We start from the raw sequence: 16,614 nt of genomic DNA on the forward strand, positions 1-16,614 counted from the left end.
ATAAAAATGATCTGTTTATTACCTGTAATATCATTGTTTCCTTGAACAGTAATTGATGTCAATTATAGATGATGTCTATAAACTTGAAATTGTATTGTTTATCTGCTAAGGACCTTGAGAGTGTGATCTTCTAAATTGTTACAGTAGTATAGATTCCATCTGTAGTGCAAGAATTGTCTAGGGACATAAATTACAGCAATTAAAATTACCTAGAGGAGAGAGAATGATGCATTATTAATTGGCATTGTCATAAAGGGCTGAAAAGAACCTAAAAGAGATACAATGTCAATACTCAAGCACTAAAAGTGACAGGCAGTGTTCAAAGACCCGTGATTGTATTCAAAGCCTAAGGCCATTAAGACACAGGCAATTACGTGGAATTTTATGACTGTGGATTAAGATCACTCCAAAATACTACCCATATGTTAAACTGGAAATTTTTTAAGAATGATGCTGTTCAGATGCCTGCTCTGGGGACTGGAATAGTAGTGCAATTAATTTCAACCAAAATAATGTGTTGCACTTTATTTTAAAGAAATTGGAAACAACAAAAAATTGTAAGGAAATCCCATCTGTAATTTGGTGAATTTAGGCAGAAAATTAACATTTTTCATCATTAAATAGAATAATCCCAGCTCATATAAAGAAGAATAAATCCTGGTACACTGAAGAATGAAGATTTAATTAGGAGTATCTTTATACCTCAGAAACAAAGTTGTGCCAGTGTCATGCTGAGAAATACAGCAGTGTGAGTAAGAGGCTCATGGTAATGTTGCTGTATGTCCGCTACTTAATTTTTCATAAAACTTATTGTCAATGAGATTGTGATTTACCTACCTCAGCTTATTTGCTTTATTGGAATAATGCTTGTTTTGTAAAATAGTTCACTTATAGTGCTATAAATGAAGAAAAACATGGGGAAAGGATCTATTTTTCTTGAGAGAACAGTTTTAATAATTGATTTGCAAAGCAAAGTAGACTTCCAATAGTGGAGCTGTTAGGACAGTAGTTTAGTTGTTTTGACAACTAATGGTACAGTGTATGTTTGCTGAGTGGAGAGTTAAAACTCCAAAGCAAACATCTCAAATTTTCTTCATCTAAGGGAACCCTGGGAATTTTTGGCTTTTAAAAACTTGCAAATAGTTTCCTGTTCTACTTGCTAAGAATTCAGATTTCTAATTCATCTCACTGTCTGCTCTAAAGTTTAAACACTGAATGTGATTAGCTTTGCTGAACAGATGTCGAATTGAATGGCCTCTGTTGATTCAGAGAATCTGAGTAGTGTCAGAGTTCAGTTACTATGCTTTCAGGAAGGCCTCCTGTTGCCAAAATGAGCTTTTTTTTTTTTTTTTTATTTCCAATTTCTATGCCAGAGTCTGGATCAGCATGCAACTAGACTTAAGAAAAGCATGTATGTATAGCCACTGAAAGAGGAATACAAGTGACAGATAAATCTTCTCGAAGCCACCATGCATTACTTGCTCTGCTAGCAAGTTAAAGGGAGCTCCCTGTTTGCTTTTACTAGGTACCTTTTTGCCTGAGTGAATATTTTTGACCAATTGGTATCCTTCTGGATAGGAAGGATACCAAGAAGCAGATATGCTATGATTCTTGTCTGCTTAGCCATTGAACAATGGTTAAAATCTATCATGTAACCTCAGAGACAGCAAGAGCAAGGCCAGCTTTATCTCTGTGTTCAGTGTAGTAAGAGTTTGCTTGTTCCAAGTTTAATGATTCAGCACTATCACTCTGAAATGACTTTATTATATTCGGCACTTTATTATTTTAGCTTTAGATACTTTGCTGTTACATCCTCAAAACTGCATTGGTTTGAATTAACTGTTTGGTAGTCAGAGTGGATATCATATGATGCAGTGTGCTTTATTATTGTTTTGTTCTCTTGGGATGTTTCTGTGATTCAGTGCATGATGCCAACCAGAATTTGTGGAATTCAAGATCTCTGGGGTCTGAGTAACTAACAAACTCTCATTCCATTCATTTTACTGCTGCTCTTTTCAGACTGTTAGGCTGTGTGACCAACTCATTGCCTGGAGCTGTAATCATGTCAATCATTAGAATTGAATCAAAATGGTGAATATTCTTTTCAAGTCTTATAGGCAAATAAGTTTGGTTCATATTTTCAAACACTGTTTGGTGTCAAAAAATGGAAATATATGCCCACAAACTCAGCTGTGTTCTACCCTGCTTCTTTGGCTTAGATTTCCTGCAATGCAATGTAAAATAATATCAACTGCATGAAACCCAAGCAACCAAATTCTTCGTTACTTAAACACTAACATTTTATACAAAATAGTAGTCCAAATTTAAACTAGTTTTACTGGAATTTACTGCTGCTGACTAGTGTGAGCACTGAGCATTTTGCTTTAATTTACTCAAATTATGAAATATAACAGGGATAATTGCATTGTTTTTACAGTGTAGTTATATTCCGCAGCTTCTGACTTTGGCACTACTTTGCCACATAGTATCAGAAAAATAGTTGTTGTCTCCTTCTGGGGCTGTTTTTTTTGTTAGTAGGGAACTGAATATTGTGCATAACATGAATTGGTAGGATTATTTGGATGAAGAGACTTGTATTTTAGAAATTAAATATATAAAATGTGTTGTAGTGATTAGTAAGAAACATTTGTATTTTTGATATTCTTTTTTAACTGGAGTGGAGGCAGAATAAGGAAAAAATATAGATAAATTTGCCTTTAGTCAGTATTTGGTGAGCAGTAGCCTTTTTATCAGGTTACCTATAGCTGGGGAGCCAGTTACTTCCCTGCCATTTCATCAAAACTCCTGCATTAGAGTTGGTCGCAGCAACTACGAGCTAGTCTAAGTGTCCAGTCAAAGTAAAAGATCTCATGAAATGGCTGGATTGAGGTAAGGTTGAAAGGTGATGTTAAACTTTCATGATGCCTGTCAGAAGGGTTGAGTATTGCAGATAAGAAGCACACCATGTTTCTGTCTGAGTAAATAGGAGGCCCTACTGCTCAGAATTGCTGTAAATAATGATAAGACTAAGGAAGAAAGAGATATCAGCTAAGATCTTTGTACTATAAAAGATAGGTTTCATTTCATGTTATTTGAAACCACAATTCAATGGTAACAATTATAGGATACCATCTTACAGTTCTCTTGACAACAGACCACAGAATATAGAGCACACATTCATAGTAGAGAATAAGCAGGGATTACCTCCTGTAATTGCATTGCTTGCTGTCTTTTATTTTGTAAGAACTTTGGAATGTGTTAGTGTCTCTCAAAGCTTTTTCTGACAGTTTGACACCATTGAATTTTGAGAAAATGCTATACAATTGTTTTCTAGGAAAAGGAAAAAAAGCCTTTAGGGAGAAAAAATTCAGTTTCTTTTGTGTGTGTGTTAAGAACTGTTCTCACGTGGAGCAGAGACTCAGCTGAGGATGTTGTGGGACCGGTCTTTCTGATTTAACAATCTTACTCAGGTGCAAAAACTAAAACCAGTGTTGATTATATGATCCATGGTTTCATTTGCATGCCTAGCAGCTTTCTGGGAAGGGAAAAAACAACCCAACAAAACAGCCCCTTTGTTTTGTTTTGTTTTGTAACTTCGTTTTCTCTTTCTTCTGCTTTTTGACCAATTAGTATTTACATATGCTGTCCTTAAGAGTGAACTCAGGAAAGCAGAGTTCAGAAGGCCTTTCCACCAATATTTCTTCTGATCTGCCAAGACACTGAACACCCCCAGAAAGAAAACCTTTGTATTTTGTTATTGCACTCTTTATGCTGAAGCATTTATGAAAATATTTTTAATTGTACAATTAAAGTGAGTGGGCTGTACATGAATTACAGTGTATGAACAACACCATTTCCTAAATTTTAATGTTCTCCCTTTCGCTTAATATTTTTACTTTCCTTTTTGATACAAGAGCTTGCAAATCATACTGTTTAAGTAAGAGCATTGCAATTTTATTTTCTTGCATTATACTTAAATGAAAATGTAGCAGATTGTGAAAAACTGGAATTCAGACAACTTGTAGGTATAACATCACAAGGCTTTGAAAATTTACTAGCAATTTCTGTTTAAGGTACAGTCTTGAAATCCTCCATTTCAAATTTCTCCCAAAGGACCCTTTCTTTTTGACAGTATCTTTTGCCAGACAGATGAAAATCTGGCTAGGGGAGTTACCCCATGCTGTTTGGACATGTGTAGGCTTATGTGTACTATGTTTAAAGATGTATCATTATTGATTTTCCTTTCTTGAACTTCTTCTGTCATTTATCACATTCTAAGGGGTCAGCTTCACTTTCATAAACAGTTTATTAATAATCTTCATTCAGTTAATGTAGCCAGGGAACAGCACCTCCCCTGCAGTAGTGCCACCTTTCATATCAGAACTACTTCACTTGCGTTCTTTGTGCCAGATTAAAGTCATGCTATGGATGGCACACCTTGTATGTTCCCATTTAACTTGCAAAATAAGTTATACTGGAATGTTTGCAGTGGCCTTTGACAAAATATATGATTTTACTCAGCAGCAGAGATCCTAGAGAGGTCACTGGCATCTGACCTGAAATACTACTGCATAGTAGCCATAGTGTAAACAGTTACTGACAATTAAGTGCTGTAGATGCATGACAAACTTCTGATGAGAGTTGCACTGGTCCACGTAGTTTGATTTTGGGAATATCTTTTGCCAGGGTGTAACACATTATAATAATGTGGTACACAGAAAAATAAGCACATTAATGAAAGATATTTCTTGATAAATTAATTTGATTTCCTCTGGTTCTCATATTCTACACTGAGGTTAGTGGAATTGGGGTGGCATAACTTAGGACAAACAGACCAAAACATTATGTCAAGGGTCAAAAACCAATAAAGCTGAGAATTTCAGGAAAGAGCAATAGGAACTGAAGCTCTTTTATTTGTAAGTCCACAAATTCTCCCCCTTCTAGTTGTTCCTCTCTAACTCAGTTGTATGAGAACCTGACAATTTAAACTATCTCTTATGCACTTTTTTTTTCCATGTGGGCCTTTCTTCTAAAATATGAAGCCAACATTACTGCTGTTCTTATGGTTTATAATGTACTTATATCTATTGTTTACTGCAGAATTTGCTAGCTATTGTAGATGAAATTAAGGGTTTATATGCACTCTTTAAAAAGATACAAATGGAGTTCTTTGACTTTCTTAAAAATACCATTTTTTTAGCAAGCAGAGAAGAAGCCAGCTATCAAAATATTACATTGTGTATTGTTCTTGTTACAGTTGCTAGTTGGAGTGCTGAAGTGATGCTTCCTGTGAGAAAAAAGCTTGATAAACAACTGAGAATTTGCTTGAGCCAAATCACATTAACTGACAATTCTGTAACAGAACATGCCTTTGCATTTTTCTTTTTGTGGTAATTTGTAGTTTAACTTCCTTCTTAATCTTGGTCTCCTCTTTCCTAGCAATGTGTTTTGCAAGGCAAAGGAGTGCTTTGTACTCTGTGGTCTGCTATAGAGGTTATCTGCTATAATTTTTGTTTATTATATTTTGCTTTCTTTGTTGACTCTTAATTTAATTTTATCATAACTTGGCATGTTGTTTAGTTGCTATTTCGCTGAGGTCTGCAGCTCCCCTGCCCTCATCATGTCACTTTTGATTAAGCAACTGCAAAGCCCTTTACCCAGCTTCTAAAGGGTAAAAGTCAAAAATCAATAATGTGCCAGTCCTCTCAAAATGCAGTAGCAGTAAGAGGTAAATGAATGGTTAAATATGATTAATATCAGTGTAATGGAAGATGCAAAGTAAGGAAAAGTACTCACTTTAGCCTAAACTCAGAGATTTGATTGCTGAATACTACAAGTAATGGAATCATCAATCTTCCAAGGTCTAAAAAAAGGCATCTGCTGCAGCCATTTTAAAATGCAGTGAAAAAAATCTCGCTTCTTCATCATTGTCTCTTGTGGTGCTGTTATTCTGAGTATAAATTACATGCTGCATAAAGAAACAGGTATGTAAACTTTGTAGTTAAAATTGTTTACTTCTTGTACAGTTTAAAGTTGTCAAGACTGTTGGCAAAGAAAAGAAATAGTATTGTTGATTACTGTAAATGTGTGCATAAAGATGCAAGTGTTGACGTGGTTTTGTAAGATGGTAATTACACTTACTAAAGCAGGGGATAAAGGAATGTTGCTAAAGGAGTGAAAAGACAGACATGCCAAGGACATAAAAGCTCGAGCTCTATGGCATAATGGAAAAAAATAATGATATATGCTCAGCAATGCCTAGAATTTGGTTGTTGACAACAGAGAGGACTAGCTAGAGACAGGACTTGTTTCCTGACCTTGCTCAACAAAGATGAAAATATATAGAAACGGAGAGGAGTTAGTATTACATAACTGGAAAAGATTTGTTAGCCGTTTGTAGCTGAGAGTTAAGTTGTCCATGTCAGAGAAGAAAACCTTCCAGTCCAGCTTCTGCAGGAAGCAGTGCTATGGATTTCAGTTGAAATCCTGTATTTTAAGAGTTCTGAATTTGCATCCTTGAAAACAGTAATATCTAAGGTACCACAAAGCTGTTTCTGCACAGCAAAATATGTCTGCATTTCTAAAGGTGTGTGGGTGAGAGCAAACTCAGAGAAGCATAGAAATCTCTTCCTGGGGCAGATAAAATAGCAGGGATCCCGAAGGACCGTGTGTTACAGCACAGAGCAACATCTCCATAGATGTGGGGGATGGCTTCCTCTTTCTGTAATGAAACCCTTCATGGCAAACCAAAGACTTGCAAAGGTTCTTCATTCAGTTAGAAAAATAGAGCAGTGGTGAAGTCTTTGGCTTTTTTCTTTCTATCTTTGAATAAACTAAAGCTTGGTGTTACAACTGGTTCAGTCTTCAGCATGAGAAATCTAGAGTAACTTCAACTATTCTGAGTGCAAGTGCTCATCATTATCTTAGTTTTCAGTACCAACTCCTTGCACAGTTACATTCTAGACGCCTAAATTCATCCTGTGGCTTTTAATGGATGTGTCATCACTGTTACAGGTTTTATTCTCACCATCAGGTCTCTTGTGTGCTTCCTTACTTCTTCCGTATTGAAAAAAATTAACTTTGAAATCTTGTTGTGCCTTACATTTCGCATAACCTATTACTTCTTCAGTAAAAATCCTACTCTGATCTATTCTTATCTTGTATCCTCCTTACCCCTTGGATCTACTTATACATATGCATGTCTTTCCTAGATATATGGAGCCCACTTATCTTACACAAATCTGTTCTGGAGGATTTATGTCTTCTTTGTGAAACTTTCATCTAGTGATTGTGATACTTAATTCACTTTCACAGTGAGTTCAGGAAGCTGTGGCCATCTTAGACCCTTAGATTCATTGCTCAGTGGCATCTCAGCATTCTTGCAGCAACCTCTTTTCGTTTATCACACATACTGATAGTTTGCCATGGGGTCTGGTACTGATCTTTCAATTGCATTAAAATCAGCTATTTTAATTTTAACCCTTTTTTCCAGAAGAGCAGAAACAATATCCTGAGGTGTTTTCCAATTATTTCAAGTAATTAATCTACCATTTTTTCTTTAACATTCTTGACTGAACTATGGTGCAAGAAATAAAAAGCTTTCTGAAAGAGCAAAAGCACTTTGAAAAAGCTTTCTACCAGTAAAGAGAAGGAAGTTGGCACAAACAGAGGCTGTGATTGATTTAGTTGCCAATTATGTGTGTTCCTGGGCAATTAATTTATGTTTCATACGATCAGTGGAGTTGCATCATTTGAATGGGTCACTGCACTGTATTAAATTTTATTGCATGCAGTCCATTGTTTCTTGTTGGCTTTCATTCTGGGCCTGCTTCTCTCTTCTCTCCTGGCTTTTATTGCCTTTTGGAGCTGTTTAAAGGGAAGGAACCTATACACAGGGATTTATTGTTATTTACTGTCTATACAGACAGTTTATATTTATTTGATCCATCCAAACTGGCAGAAATATAGGAACAATTTAGGATGTAGCCAGAAAAAATATATTCTGGCAGACACATTCATGGGTTGACCTTTTCTCAATCAGTGAACTAACAGTAGTGATACTCTCCATGTAAGATTTTGGGGCTGTGACCTAGGCTGCAGCTCAAGCCATCAAATTTTCTGCCTCCAGCAACGGAATATATTGCCTGCTGGAATTTTCTGAATCATTTTGTCTTTTAACTTTTTTTTTCATTTTAGTGAGTACAGGCTTCTTGTATAAGCTTTCACTTTTTTTTCGTAGGTGAAAATGGACTAGAGAACTTGTTTGCCATTCTAATTTGGTACATCATCTCTGTGCCTCACTGCAGCAGCACAGAAGATGACAAAGCATGGAGCTAAGTCAGAATGCTCTGGGCACTTTTATATATGGACTTCTAAGCTGGGCATATGAAATTTTTCAAGTGTCCTGACATTTGCAGCTCTAGTCTGTGAGGTTCAACCTGTCGGTGAAAAATAATCTATGTGGAAATATACTCAGATGTCATGTCAGACACTCGTGTCTGGCATGGGAAGTACTTTGGGATTCTCAAGAATTACCACTGGAGTCAGTCATGAGAATGATGAGCATACTAATAACACAAAGTGAACTAAGTACAAATAAAGAGGTTTCATTGCCAGACATCAAGAGTGTTCAACTACAGTTTCAGGACTTAAAAAAAGCTACATAAATTTTCAGAACTGTTTTGTGTGGCTGCTTACTACTTCTGAAAAATCAGTCCTCTCTATTTTAGGCCTGTAAATGAGACTTACTATAAGTAAGATATCTTACCTGTAATTTGTCTCTTACTGATAATGCCAGAGCTTTGCAGTGATGGAAAAATAAACTGTGCTTCTAGTTATTAATACATTTCTCTCTGAATTCGGAATAAGACATAATTATGGAAATCAGAAATAATATGTATTCTAAGCCTGAAGGGCAACCATGATGTTTAATTCTTCTGAGGGTGGCACCTGAGGGAGTGGCGCAGGTTGCCCAGGGAAGTGTCTGCCCAGTCGCTGAAAGTATCAAGGCCAGGTTGGACAGGCCTTGGAGCAAACTGGGACAGAGGAAAGTGTCCTCTGGGAGGAGGGACACTTTTTCCTCTGGCAGGAGATTGGAAGGAATGATCCTTAAGTCCCTTCCAGCCCAAAAAATTCTATGATTTGAGACATCACTGGGTCAGTGGCCATTAATGGTATAGTATTGTAGTTTTGATCAAGGTTTTTTCGTATGCAGAAAACTTGCCACTACCTTATGGAAGACTGTAAACTCTAAAGGGAGGGCACTGATGCTAAAGCTCATATATAGGTTCAACTTTATTTTTAACATTTTAGCAATGAAAGTAAACTGTTCTTTAGCTGGTGGCAGCACCTGTTTCTGTTTCAATGTCTTTTTTGTCTTGAACAAAGCAGAAGGAATTTGGATGGCTTCAATGTCCCTGGAGCATTATATAAATAATCTCTACCCTTGATACCTGGTGGAAAAAAATGAAACTGATTTGTCATTAAAAACCAACTTTTTCAAAATTATAGTAGTTTCTATTTTAAGAATGCACATTATATCTTTCAAAAGACTGCATATTACCAGTAATGAAGTTACCATAATACTATCAAAACTGCATATGTACTTGCTGATATATCTCTGTAGTCTCTAGAGGAAGTAACCTGCATACCCAAATGCACCAAATGACCTTACACAAAGGGAATCAAGAAATCTTCAAGGTCCTTGCCGATGATCAGAAGGGAGATGCCAGTGACTGATAGATGAACATTTCTCATAAAGTAACTATCTCTGATTAATCAATCCTGACCCTCAAGGGAAAGCCAGAAAACACCTTCAAAACATAAGCCTTTAATATTAAAATTCATCATTCTGATAAAAGGCAAAAATGATAGACTTATTAGACATAGGTTTTAAAGATGTATTGTAATTTTCTTAGCCTCTCTTCTCATTTCTCCCACCTCAGTAACAAGTCTGTGTTTTTCAGCAGATGAGTTACTACCTTATTTTAAGAATCTGTCTCCTTTTTCTTTTTTAGCAGGCCTTCCTCTATCAGAGATCTGAACTACTTTTCTTTCACATGACTTGATTAAAACATTAGTTAAATGTAGAGCAGCTTAACTTTGAAGATAGCTGCTTCTGTTTCAGATCTGAATTGCTTGATATGCCTGAGGCTGTGTCTGTTCGTTCCCATCTGTAGCGGTGGATCTAATAACAGGTATCGCATCCCACCATAAGCTTTGCCTCACTTGTGCTATTGAGGCAAGAGAAAAAGAAAATTACTTTCTGCATGTGCAAAATGCATGCAGTTGTGTAATTTTCTCTCCTAATATTTCTTGCTAATATCCATTTGAAGCCCAGCTTAGAATATACAAATATTTGGTCATATCCATATATATATATATAATTTTTTTTTATTATATAAAGTATTTGAGCTAGAGGGGGAGAGCTGCTGCAGAGTGGTAATTAAAAGACAATGAAAAGCAGAGTAAGTAGCTTTCCTTAGTAGTATTAGCTTTCCTAATAGAGGTAAAGTCCAGGTGCATCCAGTTGGACTTTGTGTCTACAGGATAGGTCTTTGTAAGTGAAAGTACTTCTGCTGTAGGTGCCTCAAGTTCACCTAAACCCAAAGACTGCAAACAAATCCTTTCTATGGCAAAAAGTGCATAACATAGATTGTATACCTGTGCCAGTGTGTGAAATGTGCAGAGGCAGGACATGGAGGTGACCGTTCAGGGTGCTAGGACTGGGCTGCTGGAGAGAAATGGAGCCAGTGCAGTCATGTGAGGAGACCCTTGGCTAATGGTGAATGCCCGGGGGACCTCAGGAAACACTGCAGGTTGTCGTGCTGAGGCCTGCTGTTCTAGCCATCCTCTTTATCAGTTGATTTTATGTTTTTCTGCTTTAATACATGCAAATCAGAGCATAGTTGTTTTTAGATAGATATGGAGTATTTTATCATTACACACTTTACTATTTTCTTAGGAAATGTTATTTACATAAGGGAGTGACTGTTGTCTTCCTTAGGAGAATTTTTAGTAAAAATTAGTATGGTAGTATTTCACATTTTGCATCACATACCAAATTGTGCTGAGAGTGCAGCTAATCATCGATTAAAAAATGTGTTCAGTTGATGATTGGCCCGTTGCTCCATATCCATAAAACATCCAGATATTGGAAGAGGAGGCAGCCTGAGCACTGTAGTACCACCTGTTGAAAGCCAATAAAGGAAAATAAGGTCAGGACGCACAAAAGAAAAATATTAATTCTTTATAAAAAGGAAAAGTCTTTATTAAAATAAATTACTTAATTATTACTGACTACAGGCTGCTATTTTAAGGGTCACTTATAAATGGGGTAAATGCAGGCTACAGTTCTTATTTTTATGGACTGTGTGACCAACAATAGTTCATTGAGTTAACACTCTTCATCCTTCAAATGCATCCTTGAGCATTATTTATAGTATTAATACTCAGGACACAGATAGTAATTTTATATGTGAGCTTCAGGATTCTGCCTTTTTTTTTCTTATGAATTTCTCTTTGGCATTGCGGGAAGGATTTGTTTTGGGTTTGTTGTTTGGATAGATGAACTATAACTTTTGTCAGTGCACTAGGGTGTTCTTTTTATTGCTGTTACAGCCTCCTCATCATCTTTGTTGCTTCAATATTTTGCTAAAAAGCTTGCATTCACTGTTACAAATTATGATCAAAATTAATTATATTAATATTAAACTAGAATTATATCATGTGTTGTGAACTCGTAACTAAATTCAGTGTACTATACTTAATCTTTATTTTCACGCAGAAGAGTGTGAGGCTTAACATTTGGAGCAGGCAAACTAGGTGATTTTTTTTTTCCCCCCCTTCTCCTTTGCTTTTACTGGCAGGATTCCCCTTTTTCACTTTTTGTAGTACCTCAGAATGTATAAATCATTTTCCCCCATAATGTGACTGAACATTTATTGGAAGTGCAACTTGACTTTAAAAGGTGAATGTCAATCAATTGCCCTTAAAATCATTGAGCTGAAGTCTGTCATATAAAACACCTGTCGAGGGATCAAGGAGTAGAGCATGTTATGCTGTTTATGCCTTCCTAATGGCATTTTGATTCGTTGATGAAGCAATATTTACACACTTTATGCAACTGAAATATAGTTGTTTAAAGTAATAAAAAACAAAATTCTATAAACTTTGCCATAAGAGCTCAGACCAGTGTAATTACTATAACTGTGGACTTATTACTGTAATAATTTATACTGAGGAAAAGCAAGAGAGATCATGCTCATGTTCTGTTGTTGGCTTTATATTTAGGTCTTTAAAGATGGCTCAAAGCATGTGTGTGCACATCAAGAAACATGAAAGCAGAGAGGAGAAATCTAAATGACTAATGGTGTGAGAGGTTTGCATATGATGAATTAATGTAAAGCTAGAGTAGCAAGTCTGAAGAAAAGTTAGAAGGCATTGGCTAAGTATGTAAAAGTGTGAAACCCAACCCTATTTTTCTGTTTCATGTGACATGAGGACAATATTCAAGCTCTGAAAGCACGATATATTTGGCAACTATGAAAAAGACACGCTTCACACAGCATGTTGCTTATCTTCTATTTTTGAGGTTTTTTTAAATGACTTTTGGATTCCTGACTGTCTTCTTGTTTCTCAGAAGTTGCTTCTCTGTGTCATTGACATGCTGCCCTTTTCTCGTGACAGTTCCCCTGAGTGCTTCTTACACCCTGAAGTTTTAGCTATTGTCTCAGGACTGATTAAAAGATAATGCTGTGGACCCCCCACTGTCTGCCAGGTGGATCAAAGTGGTTCCCCTTTACATGCAACTCCATGGTTTACTTAATAGTCTAGCCTGCACCGTTTCTGTGTTATACTACTTGAGAGGAAGGTGAACAGAGAACCTCCAGATTAAATTTTTGAAAGAATTTTTGTGGCGAACAACATAGATGGATGTCTCATATTTCAAGAAATGACTGCATGTCTGTTTTCTCCTAGCTTTAATAGGTAAATCCTAGGATAATTTTAGAAAAATACTTTAGATAATAGGCGGCATTTGTTATTTGAGGTACAGTAAAATAAATTCAAGCTGTTCAATGGCATGCTGCGAGAGAAACTGAAGTTTATCTGGTGTGTCAGTGAAAAGGAATGATCTTGCTTTTTTATTTATCTTTTGAACTCTGATCAGCTATGATGATCCATATATACCAATGGAAACCTTTGCCAGGTAGTGAATAAAATCACCTCCTTTATTTAAAAAGGAGATACTTGAAAGGTTTCTTCATCGTTTGAGTCAGTTTTCAGACCTTCTTGTTTTACCAGTAATTTCCCATGATTTTATTGCCTTAGGCTTCAAATAAACCACAGTATTTTAAATACATCTGAATCCCGTGAGTTTCTGGCAATAGGAAAACTAGCTGAAATCACTAAACCACTTTAAGTTTGGATGCATAACAGTTGTTACCCATCCTGTTTTGTAACTGTGCCAGATCGAGTTCTTTTGAAATGCATGAGATGAAAATGCCATTCTCTTGAAGAGGAAGCACCTTCCACTTTGCAGGGTTGTTTCAGAGCAGGGGCTGTATTAGCCTCTTAATGCACTTGCATAACTCCCATTAACATTAATGGAAATTATGTGCACTCCCTGTGAGGTGAATGTACTCTTTCGTTGAAATGAGCAATCTATTGTGTCAGATTTTCCAGTGACATGAAATAAAATTTAGATTCCTAGACTAATGTCACTAACACAATTCTTAGTATCTTTTGATGCTTGTAGTTTATATTAATGAAGTTGTAGCTTTATATTAGGTCATGTGTTTATTAAAATGGAAAATCCCACTTGCAGTCCTCTAGAAACAGGGAGAGAGTAAATTTTCTTCTTCAGTGTGAACCACTGTATAGCAAACAGTATTTTCTTTGGCTTTGTAGTTACTGCTTGCAGTCCCTTTAGAGGTAGTTTATAGAGGTTGCATGTTGCAAGTAGCAAACTGTTGGTCTGTGGTTAGGGTAGAGGAATGCTGGGTTCCTTGCTCTGTTCCTGGCCTGAAAGGCTGTTTGACTCTGTGTGACTCAGCTGCCTTTAGACACTAATTTATGTCTAAAGTGTGCAGAATCAGGACATCCTGGCTCACGTGTGTGTTGTAAAATCCTGTGAATTGTTTCATTGTGAGTTGAAAGTTGCTAGCTAAATGTTATCTCAGAAAGCAGTGAAAGAATTTTATCACAATGTTAGTGAGATGTACGTCCTGTTTTATGCACAACATGTGGGTCTATGAGTAGTGTAACTCCCTGTTATGGAGTGGTTTATTTATTCCAATACAGTTGTGCTGTTGCAGCCCCTAGTGTGAACACTGTAGTACTGGCATACAGTGTTTCACCTCTATTGCTCATTCTTGTCCATACAGGAGCACATTTGTTAACTTAGAAGTGACATCCTTGTGTTTGGAGGAAGCGTGTGCCATTTCACTGTACAGTATCATACAGCAAGATGTTTAAACACCCCAAATTGTTTATTTAGGATCTGTCTATGCATGGCCAAGAACAGAGCCAACAGTGAAAAATTGTTCAAGACTGTTAGCCTTCTCCAGTCCAGATGAGGTCACTGGGGGCAATGATTTGCTTTAAAGCAAAAGTCCTAATAAATCATAGATGGGAGAGAATATTAGATGTAATAAGAAGTGTCAGGAAATTCTGGGGTAATCTGTGCTGAATGTCTGACACTATCAGCATGGGAATGCCAGAAGAAAACGTTTCATTCTTATGGTTTTTGTTTTTGTGGTGTTTTTTTTTTTGTTAAGCTTTTCTTAATTACTAATGAATGTCGGGCCATTTAATTTCAACTGCACCAGTGGAACGGCGTCTGTGTTAGCATGACCTTTTAGAAGTCTTTAGGCTCGCCCTCACAGGGGCAGGGTCCGGGGCAGACGCAGGCCTTCAGCCCCTTTGGAGTCTCGTCACCTCCGCCCCACAGCGCTGGGCGTGGGGGGTAGCTGCTGCGTGGGGCTGGCAGCACTCGGCAAGCGCTAGCGATAGGGGACGAGAAGAGCACAGACTATGAAGTGCAATTAAATTCCCCTTCCTCCGCCCGCCATGGACTATCCCCTTCGATCAGAAAGGCTTTGTGCACCAGGCGGGAGCTCAGCGTCGGCCCCTTCTCCTTGGAGCCTGGCACCTTCCCGGCTTCCCCGTGCGCGCCGGGGTGCGGGGCTGCGCCATCGTCTTCGCCGCGGTGCTGCCGCTAGACTTTGAACAAGCCTGGGGCTGGTGGGACAGGTTTCCTCCCTGCACGCCGCTGGGCATTGCGCAAACTCGGGAGGAGGATCCTCGAGGTAAATGAACTTTTTAAATGGGAAGGGGAGAAGAAGGGAGAGGAGGAAGAAGAGGCGGGGGCAGCACCCGCCCGAGCGCTTCCTCTAAACGCTTCTTTGGGAAACGGGATTCGGCTGCTGCCCAGCACAGCGGCCGGAGGATGCGCTTCCCCGCGCCACCGGGCCCCGGGCTCCGCAGGCGGGCTGTAGGTGCGCCGGCCTTGGCCTGGCACGGCTGAGCGCCGGTTCCGCGGGTAAGTGGGGAGTGCTAGAGGGGAGGTCCGGAGCCCCCGCCCCGCCTCGCGAGCTACGGGCGGCCGTGCCGCTTGTGAGGCTGCTGGCTACAGAGCCAGCCTGCTGTCGCGGGGAAGCCGGGCGGCGAGTCTAAGGTAGTTGCGTTGGCATCGGGTGGGGCTGGAAGTTGAGCGAGGGGGCCCGAGAGGCGGGCGGGGACTGGAGGCGATGTCGTCCCACCGGCCTCCGCCAGCCGTGCTGGAAGCTCTGCGGAGCTCCCCCGCCCTGCTGCGGCCCTGCCGGCCCGGCCTGGCGGGTGGGCGCTCGCTGGCTGCCGCCGTGGGCTGCGGACCGGCCGGGCGGTTCGTGCCGTCCCCTCGTCAGTGGGAGCGGGCCTGGGCGGCCGCAGGGGCGTCCGAGGGTGCGGGCTGAGGGAGCCGCGCCGAGGCTGTGCGGAAAACAGTTCCCCGAAAACAACTGGATACCATAGCGCTCAGCTTCACGTTTGGCACATCACCGGACCGATCCGGACGGAGTGTGTATCTGAACGCCTCTGTGTGTTTGCAGCTGTATAAACACAGGGAGATCGCCCCCCCCCCCCCCCAGTATACGGCTCCAAAAAAGTGTTTATTTGGGAGGATGTATTTGTGTAATGGTATCTAGTTTTGCCTACTTTTTCTGTCTTGATGCACTTGAACTCATTCCCTTACAGTATTTTCAGAAGTATAAGTCTGTGGTTTTTATTGTACTTAATCCAAGTTAATATAATTATCATTAAAGTAAAATTGCATCTATTAAATAAAAATGTGTGATGATAATAGGTAAAATAGCAAAATGATTCTTTGTTTCTTTCAAGTTGTTGTTGGGTGTTGCGTACGGTGCAAAAAAATGTGTTTATTATTCTGTATTTGGGGGATCCAAATAGCAATTTTACCTATCAGAGGACTAATTAATTCTTTGTGTGTCACTGGGAAACTCTGACAGTAATATTCAAGCAGTGGGCAGAAAGAAAGTAGATTCAGGTGCTTAGAGCATTTCTTAAAATATCAAGTCCTAGGGAAATTTATAATTAATTTACAATTCTGTTTTATTT

The 16,614-nt window shown here is 38.7% G+C and overlaps 1 protein-coding gene across 11 annotated transcripts in view; it reads left to right on the forward strand.

Moving 5' to 3' along the window:
- SULF2 (sulfatase 2) overlaps positions 1–16,614 on the forward strand; it is an 84,344-nt gene that overhangs the window by 16,960 nt on the left and 50,770 nt on the right. For 2 of the 11 annotated variants that reach the window (XM_063172697.1, XM_063172705.1), the window contains exon 1: positions 5,733–5,984. The exons of 5 other annotated variants lie outside the window; for them this stretch is intronic. Coding sequence is in view for 1 of the 6 variants with exons in the window: in XM_063172705.1 (XP_063028775.1) it covers positions 5,966–5,984 (19 nt within the window). In the remaining 5 variants the exon portion in view is untranslated. Of the gene's footprint in view, positions 1–5,732; positions 5,985–15,208; positions 15,309–15,329; positions 15,542–15,639; positions 15,677–16,614 lie in introns of those variants that run through there. 4 more of the 11 variants (XM_063172699.1, XM_063172706.1, XM_063172698.1 and 1 more) reach the window with 4 other exon arrangements.

This window comes from Melospiza melodia, chromosome 19 (genome assembly GCF_035770615.1).
Source record: "Melospiza melodia melodia isolate bMelMel2 chromosome 19, bMelMel2.pri, whole genome shotgun sequence".
Classification (NCBI taxonomy): Eukaryota; Metazoa; Chordata; class Aves; order Passeriformes; family Passerellidae; genus Melospiza; species Melospiza melodia.